The 24,727-nt window shown below is 35.8% G+C and overlaps 1 protein-coding gene across 6 annotated transcripts in view; it reads right to left on the bottom strand.

Annotated features, from left to right (window-relative positions):
- Chl1 (cell adhesion molecule L1 like) overlaps nt 1-24,727 on the bottom strand; it is a 211,522-nt gene that overhangs the window by 61,927 nt on the left and 124,868 nt on the right. For all 6 annotated transcript variants that reach the window (XM_013352993.2, XM_005364953.2, XM_013352991.1 and 3 more), the window contains 4 exons: nt 23,421-23,596; nt 18,354-18,459; nt 16,787-16,974; nt 751-873 (listed from right to left, as the gene is read on the bottom strand). In XM_013352993.2, coding sequence (XP_013208447.1) covers nt 751-873; nt 16,787-16,974; nt 18,354-18,459; nt 23,421-23,508 — 505 coding nt within the window. In that variant the 5' untranslated portion in view covers nt 23,509-23,596. The remainder of the gene's footprint in view (nt 1-750; nt 874-16,786; nt 16,975-18,353; nt 18,460-23,420; nt 23,597-24,727) is intronic.

Below are 24,727 nucleotides of genomic sequence, written 5' to 3'. Positions count from 1 at the left end.
ATTAGTCTTTAACTTTGCTATGCATATCTGAAAACTGTTCAGTTCTAATAACAATCAATTATTACTTTTGTTTTATCTGGATGGTACTTCTCTGAAAAGTGATGTTTCAGCCACCAATCACTGCACTGGGGTGCAGCTGTGTACTTCTAGGGTGAGTGAAGGCTACAAATCTCAGCTGCAGCCAAGTGTAGCTTCACTTACTCTCCTCTGGCTGCTCTATAAATATGATTTTCCTATGTAACATCAACACTCAGAAGGCCATTAGAAAGCATAGGACATAACAGTCTTTGCAAGAAGAGGGAGGCTTCAGGAACCACCAAAGCATTTTGAAAGGTTGGACACAGGTTGATACTGAATGTTTTGTAGGTCATTGATTTTATCAGGTAGAACTAAGTTAAAACTGTCATACTAACAAGCAACTACCCCAAGTCACTTCAATTCTGACCTTGTCTGTGTTCCAAAGATAGGGACTTTGGAAGGAAGGTTTGTCACAGGACTGTCCTATCCTATGAATACCCCCCTCACCCCTTTCAAATACTGTAAATCAAGGGACGCAATGATTTTCTAGCGTCTTCACATATACATTCCAGTTTATACTCAGGAGAAGGGGTAAGATTTCAAACGTATCTAATTTTGAAATCTATTTGAATGTATATGAACGATTTCTTTCATTGGTTTTGTTACATATGATTACTTATGCAGTGCATGGAACTAAAGTAACCCAGATTGATGGAACAGAACACCACTTACCAATGTTCATCCAATAGATGTGCAAAGGTGGGAGGCCTTTGGGAGGGTTACAGGGTAGGACAATGGAATCCCCTTCTTCCACATCCATGGGTTCAATTTTTTCTTTGGGAAATTTTGGAACACCTGATAAATGGATCACCATGAGACATAAGACATTCATTTTTAATGTAACAATATTTTTTATTTTAATCCCCAATAACATTCCTCTTGTCATTGAAAAATGAGCAACTAAGAAATTCAGCATCTCATCTCCTTGTTCTCATATTATGGATAAGGCAAGATAAGGCTGCCCCCTGCCCTGACACCAGACCTTTTCTCTTTCTATTCCTCCAATTCTAATTCTCCAGTCTCACCTCCAGCTCTATCAGAACCAAATATACTGCAGAGCACCTTTGGCAGCCTTGCCCACTCTCATCTCCCAAATTATCCACAGATCTTCCCCTTTACATTTTTTTTCCCTCCACCCTCCAACTCCTACACTGTTTCCAGACCTGAAACCCACCAGGTATGCCCTGCTAATCCATGGGCTACCCCATCTAAGGCAATAAGTAAGCAGAAGGCAGACACACAATTCTTTTACTGCTCCTGAGATTCAACACACATCCGAGCTTCATTACAAACTCTGCAGCTGACAATCTGATTAGGTCTTCCTTTCCTCTCTGAACCCATTCCTAAGAAATCACAGAGACCTTCTCTTCCAACCTTCCTTCCCCAAATTGGTCTCAGTGCCCCAGCCTTCGACATCAGCAGACATTCCCTGCAAAAACACCACCTGAGCAGGCCAGAAAAACAGGTAACACACAGCCATCACACTCTCTGAAAATCAAAGGAGGAAACAGAAACCAAGAAACAAAATAACTCAACAAAGACAAATCCAGATATCACCAGCTAGACCTATAATCATACCGAATATAGATGTGCAGACACCAATATTAAACACAGTAACAGTCAGGGCGATAGGTCTCTACTAGAGTGCAGCTATCCTACCACAGCAGACCCTAAATATGCCAATATAGCTGAAACACAAGAAAAAACAACCTAAAACTAAGTTTATAAAGGTAATAGAGGTCTGCTGCGGGAGCTCCTTCCACTCCTTCAGCCAATAGCCTTTAAGGTACCAGCCTAATGGGGAGTGGTCTCTTATACTTTAAAAAGCAGCAGGAACCGGACACTCTCTCTCTTGCTTCTGGCTTCCTCTCTGGGGTCTAGACTCTCTGTTTCCTGTTTGTGAGGAGAGGAGTGTTTGGGATGGTAATCTGTAAGTTTTTTCCCTTAAATAAATAACGCCTTTTATTATCCATAATTCTTAACTGGTGTAGGATTGTTTTGTGGCTTCAGAGGTCCTTAAAGAGGAAATTAATAATTACCTTAAAGAAATCCAGAAAAGCACAAACAAACCATGTGAAAAAATAAATAAATCAATCCTCAAAGAGTGCCAGGGAAACACAGAAAAAAAAAAAACTGGAGGAAATGAATAATTCACTTAAAGAAACCCAACAAAACAGAAACAAAGAGTTGAAAGAAATGGATAAAACTGTTCAAGACCTGAAAATGAAAACAGAATTAATAGAGGAAACACAAATAAAGGGAATTCTGGAAATTAAAAATTTAGAAATTTGAATGGAAGCTACAGGGGAAAGCTTCACCAACAGCATACAAGAGACAGAAGAGATACTCTTCTGGCCCTGAAGATACAACAGAAGAAATGGATACATCAGTCAAGGAAAATGTTAAGTCTAAAAAAACTCTTGACACAAAGTATTCAGAAAATCTGAGACATCATGAAAAGATCAAATCTAAGAATATTACGAATAGAGGATATAAAGAATCTTAGTTCAGAAGTAAGTCCAGAGAACGTTTTCAACAAAATCATAAAAGAAATTTCCCTAACCTAAAGAATGACATGCCTGTAAAGGTATAAGAAGCAAATAGAACACCAAATAGCTTGGACAAGAAAAGAAAGGACCTTTGGCACATAATAATCAAAACACCAAACATACAGAACAAAGAAAGAAGACTAAAAGCTGCAAGGGGAAAAGACCAAATAACATATAAAGGCAGACCTATTAGAATTTCACCTGACTTCTCAACGGAAACTCTAAAAGCCAGAAAAACCTGGAAAAACGTGTTGCAGTCTCTAAGAAACTACAGATGTCTGCCCAGATATACTAAATGCAGCAAAACTTTCAACCAACATCAATGAGGAAAATAAGATATTCTATGCTATAGCTAGATTTAAGAAAAGTCTTTTAACAAATCTAGCCCAAAAGATGGTGGTAGAAGCAAAACTTTAATCTAAAAGGCTAACTACATCCATGAAAACACAGGAAATACATAATATCTCACACCATCAAGATGAAAAGAAAGGAAACACAGACATACATCACTACTACCACCACCATCACCCTCTCTTGGTATCAATAATCTCAATTCTGAGGGTCCCTGGCAGTAGAACCAGGATCTATCCCTGTTGCATAAGCTAGCCTATTTGAGCCCATTCCCTCTGAGTGGGGTGCCATACTCAGACTTAATGCGGGGGAATGGGCTTGGTCCTGCCGAACTTAATGACCCAGACTTTGTTCACTCCTCATTGGAAGCCCCTACCTGTTGGGAGGAGTGGATGGGGAGTTGTTGTGAAGGGAGGGAGGAGGGGGCAGGAGGAGAAGTGGGAAGGAGAACTGTGGTTGGAATGTAAAATAAGTTTAAAGAATTAATTCATTAATTTAAAAAAGGACTGAAAAGAAAGGACAAAAAAAAGCATTGAATGGTTGTGAAAACGTGATCCATCGTGCTGCATCCTAGAAATATAACTCAACTTGAAGGATAAACATAACTGCAGGATAAGGGTTGGAAAAATATTCTAAGTGAATGGACCTAAGAATCAAGCTGGTGTAGTCATTTCAAAGTCTAACATTATAAACATCAAAACAAAATGAATCAAAAGAGATAGGAGAAGACATTACATTCTCATCGAATGAAAAATCCACCAGAATGATCTTTCAATTCTTAATATCTATGTCCTAAATACAAAAACACCCACGTTTTTAAAAGAAATACCATTGCAGTTTAAATCACTTATTGACCCTCACACACTCACAGTGGGAGGCTTCAATACCCCAATGTCACCAAGGGACAAGTCCTCCAGAAAAAAATTAAGCAGAGAAATGCTAAACCTAATGTGTTATAAAAAATTGTAACAATTATTTACAGAATATTTTACCCAAATATTAAAGAATATACCTTTTCCTATGCATCTCATGGAACTTTGTACAAAGTTGACCACATACTTAGATTCAAAGCAAGTCTCAACAGATAAAAGAAAACTGAAGTAAATCCCTGTATCCTATCAGACCACAATGGATTAAAGCTGGATATCATCAACAACAGCAGCAACAGAAACCTTATAAACTCACTGAAACTGAACAAATCTCTATGGAATGAAAAGTGGGTCAAGACATAAATAAGGAAATTAAAGACTTCTAGAATTCAATAAAAATGATTACACTGCATACCCAAATTTGTGAGTTGTAATGAAAGTAGGATTAAGAAGAAAAGTCACAGCACTAAATGCCTATGTTAATTAAAAAATCAAATCAAAACAAAAGACAACTAGTGTTGGCATAAAAACATACAAGTAGATTGATGGAATTGGATTGATGCCCCAAATATAAATTCATACACCAATAGACATCTGGATTTTTATAAAGAAGTCAGAAAGACACAATGGAAAAGAGAAAACATCTTCAACAAATGGAGCTGGTCAAACTGAATATCTGCATGTAGAAGAAAGCTAATAGCTTCATACTTAGCACCCTTTATAAAACTCAAGTCCAAGTAGATCAAAGACACCAACATGAAATCAGATACACTGAAGCTAATAGAAGAGAAGAGAAAATGGGGAATAATTTTGAACTCATTGGAGCAGAAGAAAACTTTCTCAGTAGAACATGGATAGCACAGGCACTAACATAAACAATAAAGGGGATCTCGTTGAACTGAAAAGCTTCTGCAGGGCAAATGACATTGTCAATCTGACAAAACAACAGCCTACAGAATAAGAAAAGATGTTGACCAACTCCACATCCAGTAGAGGAGTAACATCAAAAATATATAAAGAACTCAAGAAACTGGATATCAGAAAACAAATAATCCAATTTTAAAATGGGAGCACAGATATAAACAGAATTTACAACAGAGGAATCTCAAATGGCTGAGAAACACTTAAAAAATTGTTCAACATTCTCAGTCATCAAGGAAATGCAAATAAAAACTCACTAATAGGTGGTTTTTAAACATAAAGCAAAGAAAACCAGCCTACAAACCACAATTCCAGAGAACTTAGACAACAATGAGAACACTAAGAGAGACTTACATAGATCTAATCTACATGGGAAGTAGAAAAAGACAAGATCTCCTCAGTAAATTGGGAGCATGGGGACTTTGGGGGAGGGTTGACGGAGGAAAAGGGAGAAGCAGGGAGGGGAGCAGAGAAAAATGTAGAGCTCAATAAAAAAAGAAAAAAACTACTTTGAAATTCCATCTCATACCTGACAGAATGCCCAAGATCAATAACATACATGATAGCTTATGGTGACAAGAATATGGAACCAGAGGAACACTCTTCTATTGCTGGTGGAAGTGCAACTTTTTTTTCCCCATCTACATTTCATTTATTATTTTCAAATGAGGTCCCATTTCCATACAATGAGGATGAGTACATCAGCATAATTTGGTGATGGGTGTGTATGCACAATTCCCACACCCTAGTCTAACATATATACTATTAAACAATTTTGTGTTTAACTGGTTGATCTTAGAAATACATGCAGTTATACCAAGTATACTCCATAATACAGACAAATGTTGTAAAAAAAAGACCAGTATTATAACTTGTATGGATATTAAAGGGTTATTTGAAGTGCAACTTTTCATAGACACTATGGAAATCATTATAGCAGATCTTCAGAAAACTGGGATACGATCTACCTCAATATCCAGTTATACAACTCCTGGAAAGATACCCAAAAGACATTCCATTTTACCACAAGAACACTTGCTCAACCATGTTCATTATGGCTTCAATGATAATAGCCTAAAATGGGAAGTAACCTAGATGTCCCTTCACAGATGAATGAATAAAGAAACTGTGGTACATTTACACAATGGAGTACTACTCAGCTGTTAAAAAATAACATTATGAAATTTGCAGGTAGATGGATAGAACTAGAAAGAATCATCTTAATGAGGAAACCCAGAAAAAATATGGTGTGTAATCATTTATAAAAGATTATTAGCCATCAAGCAAATCATAACTGAGGTTCAAGCCATCAACAAAAAGAGGTTAAGCAAAGAGGAGGTTCTCTGGGGGCAGTGCAGGGAACTCTCAGGGAGGAGGAAAGAAAATGGATTTTAGAGGTGGACTGGGGGTGGATGGGGACTGAAGAGGGGAAGCGGGTTGAGGGGGAAGTGGGGTAGAAGGAGAGAGTTCAGGGAGAGATTACAGGGATTGGGGGTGGGGCATTAGGGAGGTGGCATGGAAATCTAGAGCAGTGCAAACTTTCTGGCATTCTGTGAAGGTGAGCCTAATGAGAACTTCTAATAATGGAGGCTACAGAGTCTCAATTTACCATTTCTAGAAGAGGCTTCCAGTGGGCGGACCAGGTTCATTCAATTGAGTTGTTGGCCACGGGGATTCCATGGAAACCCCCAAACAACCCAGGCTACTACTCAAACAAAGGGCTCTTCTCTTCCAACCAACAATGTTGCCCCATTGCCAAGGACAACACCCACACAGTTCATTAAATGTGGAAAAGTCAAGCTGGTCCCTAAATGAAGCCCTCACCCCTATATTTTAGTCTCTTTGGTATGAGAAAGCACTCCGAAGGCCACCAGAAATGTGGATACCATGCCAGTCACAAAACCTTTGACGTATAATCTGTCCTGCCTACAAAAGATGTAAGGCCAATGTAGTACAGAACTTATGGAAATAGCCAAGCAATGTCTGATTTGACCTAAGGCCCACTCCATGAGAAGGAACCCACATCCAATGCTCCTTGGGCATCCAAGAAATAGAGGTTAGATAGCCTAGACTTCTACAGTAAAATCAAACACTATCAAACTTAAAAAATCAATAAAATAATTCCTAATGATATTCTGCTATACTCATAGAACAGGGCCTTTTCCTATTACCATTAGAGAGCTTCTCTTAGGCAGAAGATGGGAACAGATGCAGAGACCTGCAGCCAGACATTATGCAGAAAAAGAGTCTAAATTGGAGGTTTCCTTCAAATCCCTCCTCTCAGAGCTCACTGAATCCCTTGAAAGTGGAGGTGTAAAAAAGTGTAAGAGACAGAGGGCATTGAACACACCAGGAGAAGGCCCTCTGAATCAACTAAATAAGGCTAATATGAGTTCATAGAAACTACTGAAGAAGAAGTATAGGGCCTACATGGGCCTGTACCAAGTCCTCTGTATATATATTCTAGCTATAGGCTTAGGATTTTTAAGGGACTCCGAACTAAGAATGGGGAGATCTCTGACTATCATGCCTGCTCTAGGGACCCCTTTCCTTCTTATGGGTTCCTGTGTCAAATTTAAATAAAATAGTTTCTACTTCATCTTATTATATTTTTTATAAATATATATTATATATATATATTTTTTTATTGTACAATCTTTAGTTGTTATTTCTTAGAAGTCTGTTCTTTTCTAATGAAAGGCAGAAAGAGAGTGGAACCAGAATGGACGGAAGGTAGAGGAGGACTTGGGAAACTTCATTCAAGATATATTGTATGATAAAAAAAAGATCTATTTTCAACAAAAGGGGAAAAAACCTGGCATGAGCTTTTGTACCCTTTTAAGATACTTCCTGGACACACAAAATGGTGCTTGGGTAAGCCTGAAAATCTGAGTTCATTCCCTGGAACCCATATGGTAGGAGAAAACTGATTTCTAAAGTTGTCCTCTGGCCCCCATGCATGTGCTCTGATACAACCACTACATGACACACACATGTACACACAGATACATACACACACACACACACACACACACACACACAAAGAGAGAGACATAGAGAGACACAAAAAAAGACAGAGACAGAGAGAGTAAAATAAAAACAAAACATTAAAAGATATTTCTGCATGGTGAAATCCTTAACCAAAATAATTTTGCTTGTGCTCTGAATAAGGCATAAAAACACTCATGCATGCTTTCTTCCCTGAGGTACATTGCAAACCACAAGATTTGTTCATTTTAGATTTTAGTTCTCACAGGCATGATATCATCTTCTTCCAAACACTGTGATTTCTTCCGTTGGGGTTATGTTGCCTATCTCTGGCTTTATTGCAAAGACAGTGAACATGACTGGCAAATTCCCTGTTCAGATCTTTAGCTATACTAAACAAACAAGCAAATCACAGCTCACACAAGGAAATGGGAGAGAGCAAATTTGACCACTCTAAGTTGCAAAGAGAGCTACCCAACTTGGGATCACTCTAATAAATGCAATTTCAAATAATGCAACTGATATTGGAAAAGAGGGTTTCCAATAATTCTATTGTGTCATCCTCATGCTGGAATCAGTTTCCCAAGTATGAGAAGAATGAAGTCAGAACATCAGAGGACTGGCAGTCAACACCAATGCTCCAAGTTCATATAGAATATTTACACCTATTGAATATTCAAATTGTATTCTGTCGGAACATTATAGAGCTTTCATCCACCTTAGTGGGGAACTTGGCATTGTGAATTCACACAGATCCTGATGCGGGACAATGGCTAGAGGATGATTTCTACCATCAGTCCTGGCCTGATGAGATTTTTTTTTTTAAATATGTGTCCTAAATTTTTTTAAACTTAAGCAAAGATTCACAACATATTACCATATTTTCTGGAAATCTAAGGCTTTTTAAATCTCAGTTTTGAACATGTGTTGCCTGTCTCTACAAAGTTTATTTTGGAAACTCCTGTCCATTTCCTCTGTATTTATCATATAGCTCTCTTTCCCCCAACCCATTCTCAGTCTTTAGGGAAATTGTCTGACATTTTGTTGTATCCAGGTACCAGATGTTTAAAAGCAATTGCTTTATATCTAAAATCAAGAACTTTTCGAAACTGAGTATTGTCAGAGGCAGTGGGCTATTATAGTGCCATAGCAAGTTGGGCAGGGAAGGTTCAATAGCTACACATCCAACCATATTACAGTTCCCTCTTAGTAATCAGATTTATGCCAGATTTTTTTGAGACATTGGCAGGGTATGTGAATTACAGCTCTCCTTGAGTACCTTTGCTATTGGTACCATGAATTTCCTAATAAAGGCACATAGTTTAGTACTTCACTGTTAGCACCCCAAAGATCACATGCCAGCTAAAGCCCTGGCTCTGATTGACAGGACGCATGTCTTACCCATATTCAAATTTAATAAATCTGTTCCCTACTCAGACTTGAAGTTCTAACCATTTATTTAGTGTCATTTGTGACACTGAGGCCCAGTGTACACTGGTATGTAAGTTAGCCATATGTTTGGTTTTTGATGAATCTGTTTATACTCAGAATCAAAAGACAACTTGGGAAGCAAAACACACATAAGACAAATGAATGGGCATATTGTTTTCTATCTAATATTCCAACAATCAAATGCTTAATATGAATACCCAGCCTGTTGCAATGTAGATAATTAATAAGATACATGAATTATTAGTTGGAAATCCAATCCACTCCCTCAAAGCAAAAAAAGTCTAATGATGCAGACAGATAATACAGCCAGTGAAGTGCTATCATTCTTATTACATTAATTAAATCTAGATTATGAAATTTCAGTTCCAAAACTGTAAACATATAAGTTCAGTAAGCATCTAATCCATCCATAACATAAAGGAAAAGAAAAGACAATTTATAAGCCTACCAAGCCCTTAAACAGATACTGTGAATCTTAAGAACAGCTGTTAACTAAGATGAAATTAGTATTAGGATACAGGGAAGATTATACATCATCTAATTTATAGGGTCATAGCAAATATTAGAGAAGAGATTATTTAAGTTGGTTGTTTCATATTTTGGTTACCTTGAATTTTTTAGCCTTCACTATGGAAGATCATGAACATTTAACATTTACAATAAACATTCTCTTGCTTTCTGTTACTGTAAAAACATCATGAACCAAAGCAACCTGAAGGAGGAAAGGGCTTATTGGGATTATACTTGTAGATCACTGATGTGGGAGTCCCCTCTGTGTGCCGTGATTACCATTAATGAATAAAGAAATTGCCTTGGCCTGTTGATAGGGCAGAACTTAGGTAGGCAGAGAGGACTGGACTGAATGTTGCGAAATAGATGGATGGAGTCATGGAGACTCGATGGAGCCACCACCGCCGGAAACAGATGTGCTGAAACTTTGCTGGTAAGCCATGACTTCGTGGTGATGCACAGATTAATGGTGATGGGTTAAATTAATATGTAAGAGTTAGTCAATAAGAAGTTAGAACTAATGGCCTAAGCAGTGATTTAAATAATATAGTTTCTGTGTAGTTATTTTGGTTCTGGGGGGCAGGGACTAACAAGCAGGCCCTCCTCCAAAAGATTGCAGCCCATTATTGAGAGAAGCAAAGACAGGAACTCAAGCAGGAACTGCAGCAGAAACCAAGGAGGGATGCTGCTGTCTGGCTTACCTCTTGCTCATGCTCAGCTTTCTTATACAGCCCAGACCTGACTAGACGTGGAGCTTCTCACATTATATTTTATCTCCTACCTCAATCATAATTCAAGACAATCTTTCACAGACATAGCCACTGGTCAATATGATCTGAGCAACTGATCAGTTGAGGTTCTTTCTTCCCAGATTCAGGTTTATGATGAAAACTAAGCAGCACAATGTTGTTTTAAATTAAATTGCACAACACAGAAGCAGTCATAGAGACAATTTTTAATTCATATAAGGAAATGACTCTAATCGAAAACCACTCTGAAAGTGACTGACTGATTACAGTTCATTGGTAATAACCATAGAATTATTTGTTGAGGACAGATATAATATGCTTAGTTTTAAGCAATAGTCTTTGCTCATGTGAATTAATTCTACTCTTTTTGTTTGCTCTCACAGTTCTAAGGAGCCCTCCATCATCACCAAAACACAATGGTTCATCCCCCAAAATGCCCACGTCTTCCAAACTATGTCTCCATGGTTTCTACTGGGAGATGCTAGAACTTTACAGATGTGGGGCCTAATTTTAAGTTATCAGGTTATAGGGAGGATGATCTTGAAGAGAATTATGGAACTGCTGTCCTTTCTCTTTCTCTTTGCTTCCTTACATAAAAACGTAGGCAGGTTTTACTCTTCCACATCCTCCCATCCCACTGTGTGCTTCTGTAATCTGGCCCAAAGCAATAAGCCATCCCATCATGGACCGGACAATGCATAAACGTGAACTAAACTAACTCTTTTCTCCTTGTAAACTTATTTACTCAGAGATTGTGCTGTGGAGGCAGAAATCTGATGAATACAAGGAAAATGGCTAGAACAGGAAGGGAACCTAATAATGATGTGCTGACTAAGTCACTGAGGCCTATGTCATAGATATTCATCCCCTTTAGTGAAAGGATGAGCATAACTGATGTAATCTGTTTGCTGGGCTCTTTCTCTCATCCTCTCCCTACAAAGCTCAACTATGATATTATAAAAATAGGAAACTAAACATTGTGAATAAAAATTTTCTTTATATTAAATAACAACTTGGTAAATGAGACAGATTAAAACAAGAACCACCAAGTTTCCATCACTGTGAAAATAAAAACAATTCCTTGAAGCTGAAGAGAAAACCCACTGTTAAATGAGGAAGCTTGAAACAGTCTTCTTTATGAACTCTGAAGCACTGAAGTGGAGGTCAGATGATGAAATATTTTCAAGACAGCTTGGAAATGATTTGTTAGAAATCTAATCCTTTTTATTTGCTTTTGCAACAGCAAAGAAAGAGAGCAATTACTCACATTAAAGCCCTGAAATTTTGATCCACAGACTCTTAACTGCAGCACTGTCATATTCTGACAAGACTTATCCCCATATCACCATAATTTCTCTGATAAGGCTTAGGTAATAAGAGAAAATATTTTTAAAGCCTGTTAATTGTTGTATCTTAAATGCAGCTGCCCCAGTTCTCTCTTGCAATAGGTCTAGCTATTGCTTTGTTTGTCTCCATAGCAACCACTTGAATTCAGGCTAAGGACCGCCCTAACATCTTGTCTTTTACTATATACATTTAATCTCTTTCATCCTATATTTCTAACCTAATTTAAGCTAAAAATATGTATAATAGAGACATATATTTATGAAAACACAGACAAAGCAGTCTCTAGGCCAAGAAAAAAATAGTGTGTATATGGGAAAATACAAATTTTAATTTCAAATATATTCTTTCTAATGTTCTTTGCATATATTAGGACATAAACCAAGATTAGAGAGTGCTGACTATATAATAATTTCTCGACTTTCAGCCACAATGTTCATGGCAATACATTGTGATCCAAAACTTACAAACATTTTTTAACTAAATGTCAATTCAAATTAACTCCTAAATGAAGTTTCAAAGTCTACATGTCATTGCTCTGTTCATTACTTTTGCTGAATCATACCAACCCAGGACAGTCACTTCAGCAGCATTACCATGTCACATGCGGGTTCCTTTATGAATACATTCATAAAGCATAAATAAATTCAGGTTATACAAAGAAAAAAGATACGTGATAGAAACCCTTTTATACACCGTGTATTCCACCAAGAGCATTATTGTCTTCCACCTGGTCCTGACCCCAGCTCCTCCCACCTCCATTGGTGGTAATATCTTCAATATTGTGTTCAGTAGTCTCTTGTTATAATAATTTCTTAAGCAAAATTTTATTCTTAATCAATATTTCATGTGTATTTACAGACTTTAAACTGAAGTAAAACTATACTAGAAACATTTCCATAAGATTTGTTTTTATAATTTCAAGTATTCTTAATCCTCTATATTGCTGAGAGATGTTTTCTGCAAGCTTATATGAATATATATACATATATACATATATATATATATATTACTGAATCCCCCCTCAAAAAAAATTAAACTTATGCTGAACATTCTGTGAAGCTAACTGATAGAACTTCAGTGACTTTGGAGAAAGGGAATATTGCAAGTCCAGAGCTAAATAATCTTTAGCCTCCTTAGTATCCTGATCACCTCTGTTACCCCTAACCCTCTTGCGATTATTATAAATATTCTTATGTGACAGGCAAAAAGATCTCAGCACTCTTCAGACCAATGCTGATGAGTGACATCAGACAGCATCTGATGCCTATAGCAGAGATTTCCACACTGCACTGTAACCTTCCTGACTGATGTGCCCACCAACATATCCTTAAAATTCCTTCAGTTATGACTTTCTTTGTTCCATTACTATAAATACGTTAGTAACTTTTGCCAGACTATAATGTGGAACTTGGGGCATCCTGAATCTGTGTAGCTAGGCTGTCGTTAATCAGAATTGATTCTAGAATAAGCTTTCCCTGTGATGTGAGACCCAAATTGTTGCAACAGTACATTCCACTACCAATGAAGTTAGATTCTCTCTGCCGGTGCATGGTATGTATGTACAAATAAATATATTTATAGATCAAACACAAATGCTGGTACCCTCCAAATTCCTGTGATGTGGGGGAAATTACAGATACCTGGGCAAGGAAAGTGGGGTAACCTAGGTGAATTCATCTTTTAGGAGGTTGGGACACAATATGCTAAGATAAAGGGTTGATATATGCCTTCATTGTACTTATATCTTAAGATGAAACTCTAACAGGAGAGACGACACTAAAGAGAGTCACTTGTGGCCCTTCCCTTTAGCTGTTACACTGCTGTCTCTTTTCCATTTGCAAATTTATTGTGTTTAACAATAATACAGAACTCTGAGCTGAAGCTAAAATTGATGAAAAGAAATGAATAAAAGAAAAGGAGGGAAGGAGGAAACCCTACTCTATTCACTTATCAAAGGAATGAAGCTGGAGACCGAGATCTCAGGCAAGACTAGAACAATGGATTCTTACCTTCACAAAACCAGGTCATTTCATTTTCTGTTTAAAAATTCAGGAACTTTGAAACCCTAGTTTCAATTATCCAAGACTGAATGAAAGCTATTGATCTCTGGGTAGACTGTTACAAGATTTTCACTAAAATAATAAATATGTGTCATCTCCAAACTTCTAAAGTTTGTTCATCATTTTTTTAAAAAAAATATTAAGATGTCTTTCTTGATAGTGGATAAGCCATGAACACACCCAGAACATGTATAATGAATTAATATGCTTGAGATACAATGTCAATGTACGGATGCACAATGAGATAAAATGCCAAGTGTAGGGCCCTGTAGGTCCATTAGAAAGTGTTATGCACCAGGTAATGCTGGAGTATGGAAGGGAGAAAAAAAGGGAAGGAGAAGGAAGGAAGGAGAGGTAAAGATGGAGGGAGGGAGAAAGGGGGGATGTAAGAAGGGAGAGAGGGTAAGATGGAGGGAAGAAAAGATGAAGTGATGAAGAAAAGGAAAAGGGAGAGATAAAAAGGATTGAGAAAGAAGGACAGGAGAATGAGGAGTGATAGAAAAGTGAGGGAAAGATTGAGGGAGAAATTAAATTCTTTTTTTCATCTAGTAAGTGGGGTTTGTCTATGGGTTTATCAAACTGTTATATGGTCAATTCAGCTTTCTTAATCCCACACAAAACCACACCAGCCTAATTGTTTATGATTATTCTGGGGCCTGATACATGATAAACAAAGTCTTTACTTATTTATATCATGTAACAATTTTTATATTTGTACTGTGTTGTGTGTGTGTGTGTGTGTGTGTGTGTGTGTGTGTACCGATGATAATTTAGTGTCTTTCCTGATATGACTCCACCACACATTTTGAGACAGGCTCTCTCCCTGCACTAGACTGGCCAGCCCATGAGCTCCAGGCCTATTGTCTGTTGTTCCATCCTTGCTATAGCGCTGACATTACAGGCACAATCACTGTGATGGATGGCAGACACAGAGTAATTTTACTCAGAATTCTTGTGTATTTGCCATATGCTTGTGGAATGTGACCAGATGGATGAAAAATATACAGAATACAAGGAGCAACATTCTGGGCTCAGAGGTCCTCATGCTTACATGGAAAGCACTTTACTGACTGAGTTGTCTCTTCTGACCTCATTTTCCTCTTTTCTGAAGATGTATGTGTCTCCCAGTCAATGTTGTGCACCATTGGAATTAGTTACACACACACACACACACACACACACACACACACACACACACACACTACAACCTTCTATTACCTTAAGTTAGCTCACTAATTTTCATTCTAAGGCTATGTTACATAATAAGTCTCTATAATTAATGTTCATTATTGTTCCTTCTCATATAAGTTTGAAAGACATTGAATACTCCTCTAAAGAATGTTTTCACTGTGGCAATGTATCTTTTCACGTAGACTTTTTCAAACCATGATTTTTCTCTGTTTTCCCTAACATTACTTATTTGACCTGTAAGTTAGAAATGTATTACTTTTCAAAATAGAAGACTTTTATTGAACTTTGTCATTGATTTCTAGTTCAATTATATTATGATTATATTCTTTTTACAACTCAACAGATCACCAATTGTACCAATTTTCCCAAACTCATGAAATTATTCATTCCACAGTTTAGGTATGATGCTTCATACACATTTATTAGTTCTGGCTTATACTCAGATAACTTAAATCTTGTATGTCGTTAATAATGCTCTTTTCTGCTTGAATTACCACCCAATGATGTTATTATGACATATTTATCTGTTCCTTTTTGTAGGCCTATTATTATTGCCTCCCTTGTTTTAATACCATATATGCTTAGGTACTTAATTTCTAGAAAGACTTTTGAAAGTAAGGTGAGTTTTGACTATCATTAATCTATGCTAATTTGAATATCTTAACTATGATGATTCCTCCATTTTTGTTGTTTTAAAAATTTGGAATCTTTATGGTCTAGATATTTTATTCTGCATAGCTACTTATATATTTATATACAGCACTCTTGCTCAGCTTTCAAGATAATAATTCATCATTATTTGTTACTTTAACATTGGTGTATAGTTTGTTTTAGCAAGGCTCTACATTCTAAAAGGTATACAACATTCCTGAGTTCTTTATGTTTATAAGATTTTACAACAAAAAATTGTCAAAGAGGCTAACTGATATTTTTACATGTAAGAATTTACTCCATAAACCATTTAAAATTTTGGTTAGAGCTGTGAAAAGTTAGAAATCATAGATCAGTGGGGTGGGGAAAGCAGACATTTCATGCACATAGGCGAGTTATGTCAATGAATCAGACACCAGAAACTGGTGATAATTTGGGGCAATCACAGTCTTAATTGGAAAGGGTTTACAGTTTGCCATGATTTCTACTTATTGTATACACTGCCAGTGGCTGGTTCTACTCTATTACCGGGAAAAGATTTTGTTTAGCTGGGATTATGCAGCTAGCTTTTCTTTATCTGCCAGTAGATGAAAAAATTGCCTAGACACTCTAGAAGCATTTAAAGATCTATAAACATCTATTTGTGCTTTGGTCTTAGACTCTTTGATTAAGGATGTGAGGTTGTATGTTTTAATAGATATATCATCCTAGATTCTCAAGAAACCTGCATGAAGAATATGGGTCCTGAATCCTGGCATAACTGCACTAAACTGTTATCAGATTATTTTTGTGTTGATATAGAAACTTTGAGATTGTCTGATGTTGAATACTGAGGAAACATATATTAGCTAATAATAGATTTAATCATCATCATATTTGGAAAATAACTCCTTCTATCCCGGCTTAGATAAAAAGTTACTGAAATGCAACACAATTCTGACAATATCTGACTGTGAAGATAATTTTTCTAGTAAAAAATTTGCTGGTTGGATATATACTGATTTATTTCTGTATGACGTCCATTAATATTTTACTAGACTAGTCAATGAAATCTCTACATGAGCACTTACCTGGAACTATGAATTCTATTTCTTCTGATACTGCAGTTCCTAGTCTATTAGATGCAAAACAGCGGTATTTCCCTTGAAAATGAGAGATGTGTCCCTCATTTGGGATCTTGAATGTGCCTGAATTGTTAGATACAATTATCCGAGGGTCAGAAAGATCAAAATGCTTGTCATCCTTAGTCCATGAAAATCTAAAGATAAAGAAAATTTACCCTAAGTATTGATGACATTTCTTATTTCTAAAAAGTTTTAATAAACAAATGTACAAATAATAAAACCAAGAGAATTTATGAGTTTTAAATATATATAATAAATCTTAACAGTATATAAAGACATATCCAGTAAATCTTATAAATAAGGAAAATACAGTGAAAAGCAAGAAAGGAGACTGAAGGCAGTTTTATTCTCTTTTAAATTGAAGGCATTTAAAAATATTTCTCATTATATACATTTATATATATACCCACATATAATTCTGAATAACTGCTATATTTATTATAGCACATGAAGGAAAAACAAGTATAGAATGTGTTTCTCTGAATATATGTTTATGTGAAGAAACAAACAAACTCACACAAAATTCCATTAATCCCCTTTATCTGGCATTTTTAAGTGTGCGACACATTTGAATCGGTCTTAAATATATAATTTTTCCAGTTTAAAACTGTCAGTTTTAAAATAATATTAAAAGTAATTTTATGATGATATATCATATTTTGTCATGGGTTATTGTTTAATTTTTAACACATTTCAATGCTTTTCCTGTTATAAGTACTACAGTGGAAAGAAACTCGATAGATGTATCCTTTGATATATTTATTTCTTGTTATTTCTATAGGGAAATTCTTTATCAATAATGACAGTAGATTTGTAGGGGAAAAAATCATTATAGTTTTAGAAAAATGTTCCAGAATAGATTTTGAGAAAAATTCACAGTTACGTTCTAATCACACATGAATAGTTGCATGAATAATAAGTAAGCATGCCTGTGAGACATACATAAACATATTTGAATTTATAACTGATGCATTTACCTAATTATTCATAATGATAAGAAAATAAGGAGTCAGATATCAGGGTAAAAATCTGAGAGATCAGTGAAGCCGCAGAGCAGTCATTAGTGACTTCCTTCCTATCTCTCCATTCTTTCATCCAAAAGGAATAAGGTATCTCTAAGCCCCACCTTACTACTTCTTCAGTCCTCCAAAACATCAGTGGTTAATAGGCTAGTGGCTAGCTCTGCCCTCTGATTCAAAAACAAACTTTATTGTCAAATACAATCAAAATATAAGACAACAGTTGAATTAACTACCGTTTACTAAGAAATCTGGTGTTTCAACCATATGTAGATTTGTATTCTAACTTTGATAGTCACGTTAAACCAACATAAAATAAAATACTTTCACATATATATGACGTATTATATAAATAAAATAATATATTAAAATAAAATGTTTACACATATATATGTGATCCATGACACCATAGATACATGAAAGCATTTTATTTTAATTTTATATATTGTTTTATTTATATAACATTTTATTATATTATTTTCTAATAGACTTACTTTGGTTCTGGGTTTCCTTTAGCTTCACATTCAATTTGGAAATACTCATCAAAGGGAAAGGCAACTTGCACATATGACTGCTTTATGATTGTTGGTACCTGTTGAACTGAATATCAAAACAATATACTTAAAGAATGAGGTTTTAGAAAACAGGACAAGATTAAGTAACAGAACAACATGTGCCTTCAACATCATCAGTGTGGTGGATGATCTTCAGTGCCAACTTGGCTGTATTTAGAACTGCTCAAGAAACGTGATGGAGTGCATCTATCTGGGTGTTTCCAAAAAGGTTTAAAGGAGAAGGGGCGAGCCATCCTGATTATGAAATGTGAACAGCAATGGGCTGGAGATACAGATATTAGAAAATGGGGTAACCACCTGAACACCATTCGCCCCTCTTTTCTTCTTGACTATGAGTGTAAACTGACCAGCTACCTCTGCCTCTCACCACCTTCCCTGACACGATGGAGTCCATCCCATCAAACCATGTTTATCTTCCATCTCTTTTTCCAGTTAATATGTATTTCAATAGATATATAGGACATTATAGGGTTTTCCATTATTGAAGTATCAATATATGATAAATTTTCAGATATAGATATAATGGAACTGACTCTTGGAATAAGTGCCAAAATCATTTTACAAGCAATGTGTGATTAGTGTGGTACTGATAGTCTGAAATCATTGATTAATAGCTAATTAAGATCTGCCAGAAGTCCATACTTATTGCAAAAGGATTTTCTTCTTTCTTTGATTTTTATTTATTATTTTTGTTGATAAATACTTTTCTACAATCTTCCTTGGGATTTGACATTACCCATTCATGAATTTATCTTTATTTCTCTTCCTCACTTGAATTGTCAGTCCCCATTTTAAATCAATTTAAAATAAGAGTACACAAAATTCATGGATGCTGAAGACAAGCACTTGGATTAAGTTTTGAAATAAACCAGAGATAATTATGTACATAATGCTATACGTTAAGTAAGCACTCAGTCATTTTCAAATTGAGACATTCTTTAGTTTAATTCTGACAGCTGTTAATTTATATTAGTAATTCATAAGGAATCACAAAGCAATAGATAGCAAAAACTGACTTTGGCATGTGTGTTTTTGAGAAAGGTAATTTTCAGAGAAGCAACTGATTACTGGGTAATCAAAAGGAAAGGTACAGGTAGGACCTTCAACCCCAGGACACTTGGCCAGGCCTTTACTTCTTCACCCTCTTTAAAATTACAAGGTACCCCAATGGTCCCTGTTTAACCAGAGTGTGAGTAACAATTTTAACTACATAGAAAGTTAAAACTTCATGTGTTTACTTAATTTTTAAAATAAATCCCATAATAAGTTACAATAACTAATGTCATATGGAAATCACTAGACACCAGGAAAAAGACTTCATTATTTTACAGGACCTCACTTCTGTCATTTCTAAAGAGATAGCAGGACTCTCGTGTTTACTTCTGCACTCTTTATGTTGCAGTAGGCCAATGTGATTAAAAATGTACAAATTCAATCTTCCTATGAACATGCAAATAAAAGGAATGGGAAATTATAAATTCCAGTCAGATGATTTTGGTTATTATTTTATTCTTAAACAACTATAATGTGAATCTAAAACTTAACCAATATGCTTCTTCTTATTCTATTATATTGTACAATTTTAGTGACTTTTTGACCAATGTATGATTTTTGGACCAGCACACAGTAGTCTTAAAAAAAAAAAAAGTACGGGTTGTCTGAGTGATGGAGATCTGACAAATATTTGAATTTTTTCTAACAGGCAATCAAATAATGTCACTCTACTCAGCATTGCCACTGATCTAATCAGTAAAGTCACTGATGTTAGGAAGCCTTTGGCCTCAGGCTTCTACAAGTGTAATTTTTATTTGAACATTCAGATTTAGTTATTGACAGTTATCATACATATATTACCAGTTTATCTTAAAGTGTCAGGATGATTTTCTTCCTCTGAGGGAAAAATATCTGCCTCCAAACATCTGACCAATCATAATTAGTCTGTCAGTCATACTTCCAAGTAAAAAGAGTGTGTATTGAAGCAATGATATAATTGAAAAAACAAGGAAGTCCTTTCACTTTTATGCAGCAGAATTATTTTATATCCATTTCACAGTGTGTTGCAGTATTCTTTAGAGGTAGAGAGTTAACAAAGTTAATATTGTTTTATGGATTTAACAATTTTAATCTTAAGAAAAATTGTGCTGGTTTAGGGGTATATGAATATGAGTGTATGACCATGAGATACACCTTGCATGTTAGACAGCTCAGAACTCATGCCATTATTGGTGATAGGGAAAGAGAAGTTTTCCTACTATAGATTTCAAAGAATCAGTACAGATGACAATGAAAGTGAAAGCAGGTAGGAACTGGCACTGGAATATTATTTTCCAAACACTTGGATCTCACAGGTAATCTTAATGTATCTCTGAGATCCTGAAGCGTCCACAAACCATCATTTAAGCATCAACAGCCAGTTTAGATTTAGACTTAATAACCGAAAGCTCTTCCCAATTTTAAGATTGCATTTATTTTCTTTTTGCCTAACAAAAATGGTAAATTGCACTGTCGCCAGCTCAAATTCAGGCTTCATCCAGTGGATACTGATCACCACTTTAGTATTTGCTAAACGCTTCCACATTGACAGTTGTTTCATTTCTGATTAATGCCCTTTAGGCAGAGTGGGTATTGAGTTCCTTGTAAGTTCATCCTGTGTAAATTTTATTGCAATTACCAATGGTAGAGAGAGGCACAGCAGCAATCCCAAAGATACCAGCTAAGAACTTGAGAACAACTTGTTTATTACAACATTATTCTTTCTTAAATTTGCTAACGTTGTAAAGGCTTTGCAATAACTAATTATTCAGGGAATGGAGCTAATAACCTTTGGGTGTTTGTATGAATATATATTCCGCATTACAAATCCTTTCCTCTATAATTAGACCAATTACAGAGACACCAGACTCGTTGACATTCAAATTGGATACCTGCCTTGGTTGCATTTGCTAGTGAGTACTCTAGAGTGCCAAAATAAATGGGCAATATTCAGTTGCTCTGAAAACATGCTATTAATATTTTATAACAATTGTCTGAGGACATTACAGCATGAACGATAAGTAACAGAGACTATCAGACTAATAACAAGTGACGTGAGCTAATACAAAATTTTGCATTCTTCATCACGGAAGAACAAGTGAAAAACAGGGAGCATATATATGTTTGTTAGAGAATAAGGTCAGACATTTGAATCTGGAATACCACAGGCACCCTTGCTGTTTTTAACTGTGAAAATTTAATGAGGCTGGAGAGATGGCTCAGCAGTAAGAGCACTTGCTACCTGTCCAAGGGACCTAGGTTTGGTACAAAGAACACATAAGGTATTGTAGCATCATCTAATTCCAGCCCCAGGATATTCATTGTCATCTTCAGACCTGTTTTGACACCTGACATGTACCTGCAGGCCAAAACAAAAACAACAGCAACAAAATAAAACAGAAAACCCACATAATTTCTTTTAATGAGAGAATCTACTAATTATGATGGTGTTTAAATTCTCAGTTGGTCACTGATGAATTTTGATGAACTTGTACAAGCTGCAAGATTTTAGCATATTAGAAGAAATGTACCCATGTATATAAACATACATGCAGAACAGGGAATTAAACTTCCTTAACAGTTGAGAATACAGAAACAGAGGCTTAACCACCTGTTAAGAATAGGAGAGAGCTGATTCTCGCCTGAGGTATCAAGACAGCATTGGACTACCAGTACATTGTGTGATGTATAACAGCTTCTCTAAAGCAATTCAGAGTGACCATCAGAGGAGATTTTACAACACATCCCAAAAGGTTTTCTTGCTCTCTAGTCACACTGAGTCTAAGTACTTCAATAGAATATTTTACCTCACTATTAGTACTCTTAAAAAATTCATTAAATTATCTGAGAAAAAGATAATTTCTTTAGAATTAGCAGGATCCATAACGCTATTTTTCCATGTTGAGATTCTAATAAACAAAGGACTCATACCCTTCTACAGTACATACAGCAGGCACAGAAGGGACTCTGGTAGAAACACGTGATAAACATATCTGAATCACATTTCAAGGCCTTCTCCCAGCTAAAAACAGTCCTCGGTTGTCCTCATCCTTTATAAACCATAACATGAAGTGTGCTTACAGTTGCATTAATTTCAAACTATTAATAATATAATTTGTTGAAAATGATGGATGATGACTACTAACCTTTTGCATGCAATTACCAAGATATTATAAATATATATTCATAAGCTCACTGACAGATGACTTAAAACAATTCACACTCTAGAATACACTAAATTGGAAGTCAGTATTAGGTAATACAATTTTGAACTCTAATATGAGCTTTTGTTATTTTCATAAATCATTATTTCCATTTTTAAGTCAAAATAGTTTTGGGGAAGATTATGAGGCTTCTGGGCTGGAGAAATATTTTAGCAATTAAGAGCCTGCCGTGCTCCTGTAAGGGACCCAAGTTCATTTCCTAGCTCCAGTATCAGACAAGTTCGCCAGCTCTAGGAGGATCTGATGCCCTCCTCTGGCCTCCAAAGACACACTCACTTACATGCACATACCCACAGCTGAACACACAAATAAATAATTGAAAACAAATAAAATCTTTTTTTAAAAAAATGAGGCTTATTCGATTCTTTTTTGTTATAGCTTTGATAATGTTAGTAATTTCTAAATCAAAATTCTCCTTAGAATAAGATATAAACTAAGTATGTAAAAGAAAAGGCTTTTTGTAATATTCCAGGTCATTCTAGACAGAGGACAAACCATCACTTTTCTGTCAGTTATATTCTTTATAACAGACCAAGGTTACACAAAAAGCAAAACAACTAAGGTGAAAAGTTATGAGAGCAACTAAAGATCATAACCCAAACCTGAAAATTATAGCAGTGACTATTAAAAACAGTTAAGAAATTAAATAGAAAATTAAAAAAAATTTAAAATTGAACATGTGTTCAATTAAAAAAAACATCATAGCAGGAATTGGACACTGTGCTTTTACCTGAGAGTGGTATTTCAGCTCTTGACAACTTTAACAGGAGGAAAATTAGACTTAGGATCAGTCCTCTTCCATATAACAGCATCTCCATCACTCTTCAGAAAGGAGCTAACACACAAAGACTGAAAAACGTAATGATCTAGTACTTCCCAATCCCGAGCAAGGAAAACGTGCAAAACCTGGAAAAGACAAGATATCAGTTAATCTACTTTAAAATGTGAACACAGCAAAAACAAACACATTACCTAATTAACAAATTAACAAGCCAATGAACTTATTCTCTAACAATACTGCAGAACATGAGCTATTCTTTATATTTAAAACAAGAGCTATGTATGCAACGTATGATATGTTGTAAACCATGAACCATTCCAGTGAGTACTATTTGTAAATCAGAGTAAGATTTATAATGAAAGCTGTTTCCCATGCTGTAATGATTGGTAGCTATGAGAATAATTTCATTAATCTTACTCAAAAAGTGGTAAATTCACACTCAATTCCTCATATTAATATTAAAGATCATAAAGACAAATCTTGGTCTCTCCTGGTAAAGTACATTTTCTTTTTTGCTTTCCTTTCTTTCTTTCTTTCTTTCTTTCTTTTTTTTTTTTTTTTTTTTACCTTTTTCTTACTTTGACTTTTTGAGACAGGGGCTCTGTATATCTTTGTCCTGGAATACGTCTGTAGACCAGGCTGTCCTTGAACTCACTGAGATCCACTTGCCTCTGCCTCCTCCTAAGTGCTGGAGTTAAAGGCCTACCATGGCCCAGATACATTTTCATATTCAAAATTTTGCAATGTAAGATGGTATTTCTAGTAAGACAGATGAAAAATGTAAGGAAATAATGGAGGGGCATGGAAACAGCCAGTAAGACACTAATCATGCAAACATAAGGGCCTGAGTTCAAATCTCAAGAAGCAAAGCAAAAAGACAGGTGTGGCTGGGACCAGCTATAAAACCAGCGCCAGGAAGACAGAGACCATAGGTTCCTGGGGCTCAGTGACAAACTAGTCAAAGAGATTAGTTAGCTTTAGGTTCTATGAGAATCCGTGCCCCCAAATTAACATTAGCAAGACTGGGTATGCCCAAGTGGTGTGAAGCCATGGAAACTCATTATACTATGAGATGTTGTAAGAAACTCTGAGAAGCATTAAAAAGGAAGAGAGTGATTGGAAGACATCCAGTGTTGACCCTTGACCTCCATGTGAGCACATACACAGTCACTCATGGACATGCACAAATATCCACATCTACTTATGCACATACACGTGTGCACCCGTGTACACACACACACACACACACACACACA

Source organism: Microtus ochrogaster, unplaced genomic scaffold (genome assembly GCF_000317375.1).
Source record: "Microtus ochrogaster isolate Prairie Vole_2 unplaced genomic scaffold, MicOch1.0 UNK1, whole genome shotgun sequence".
In the NCBI taxonomy this organism is placed as follows: domain Eukaryota; kingdom Metazoa; phylum Chordata; class Mammalia; order Rodentia; family Cricetidae; genus Microtus; species Microtus ochrogaster.
This window is presented reverse-complemented; position numbering and strand designations above follow the sequence as displayed.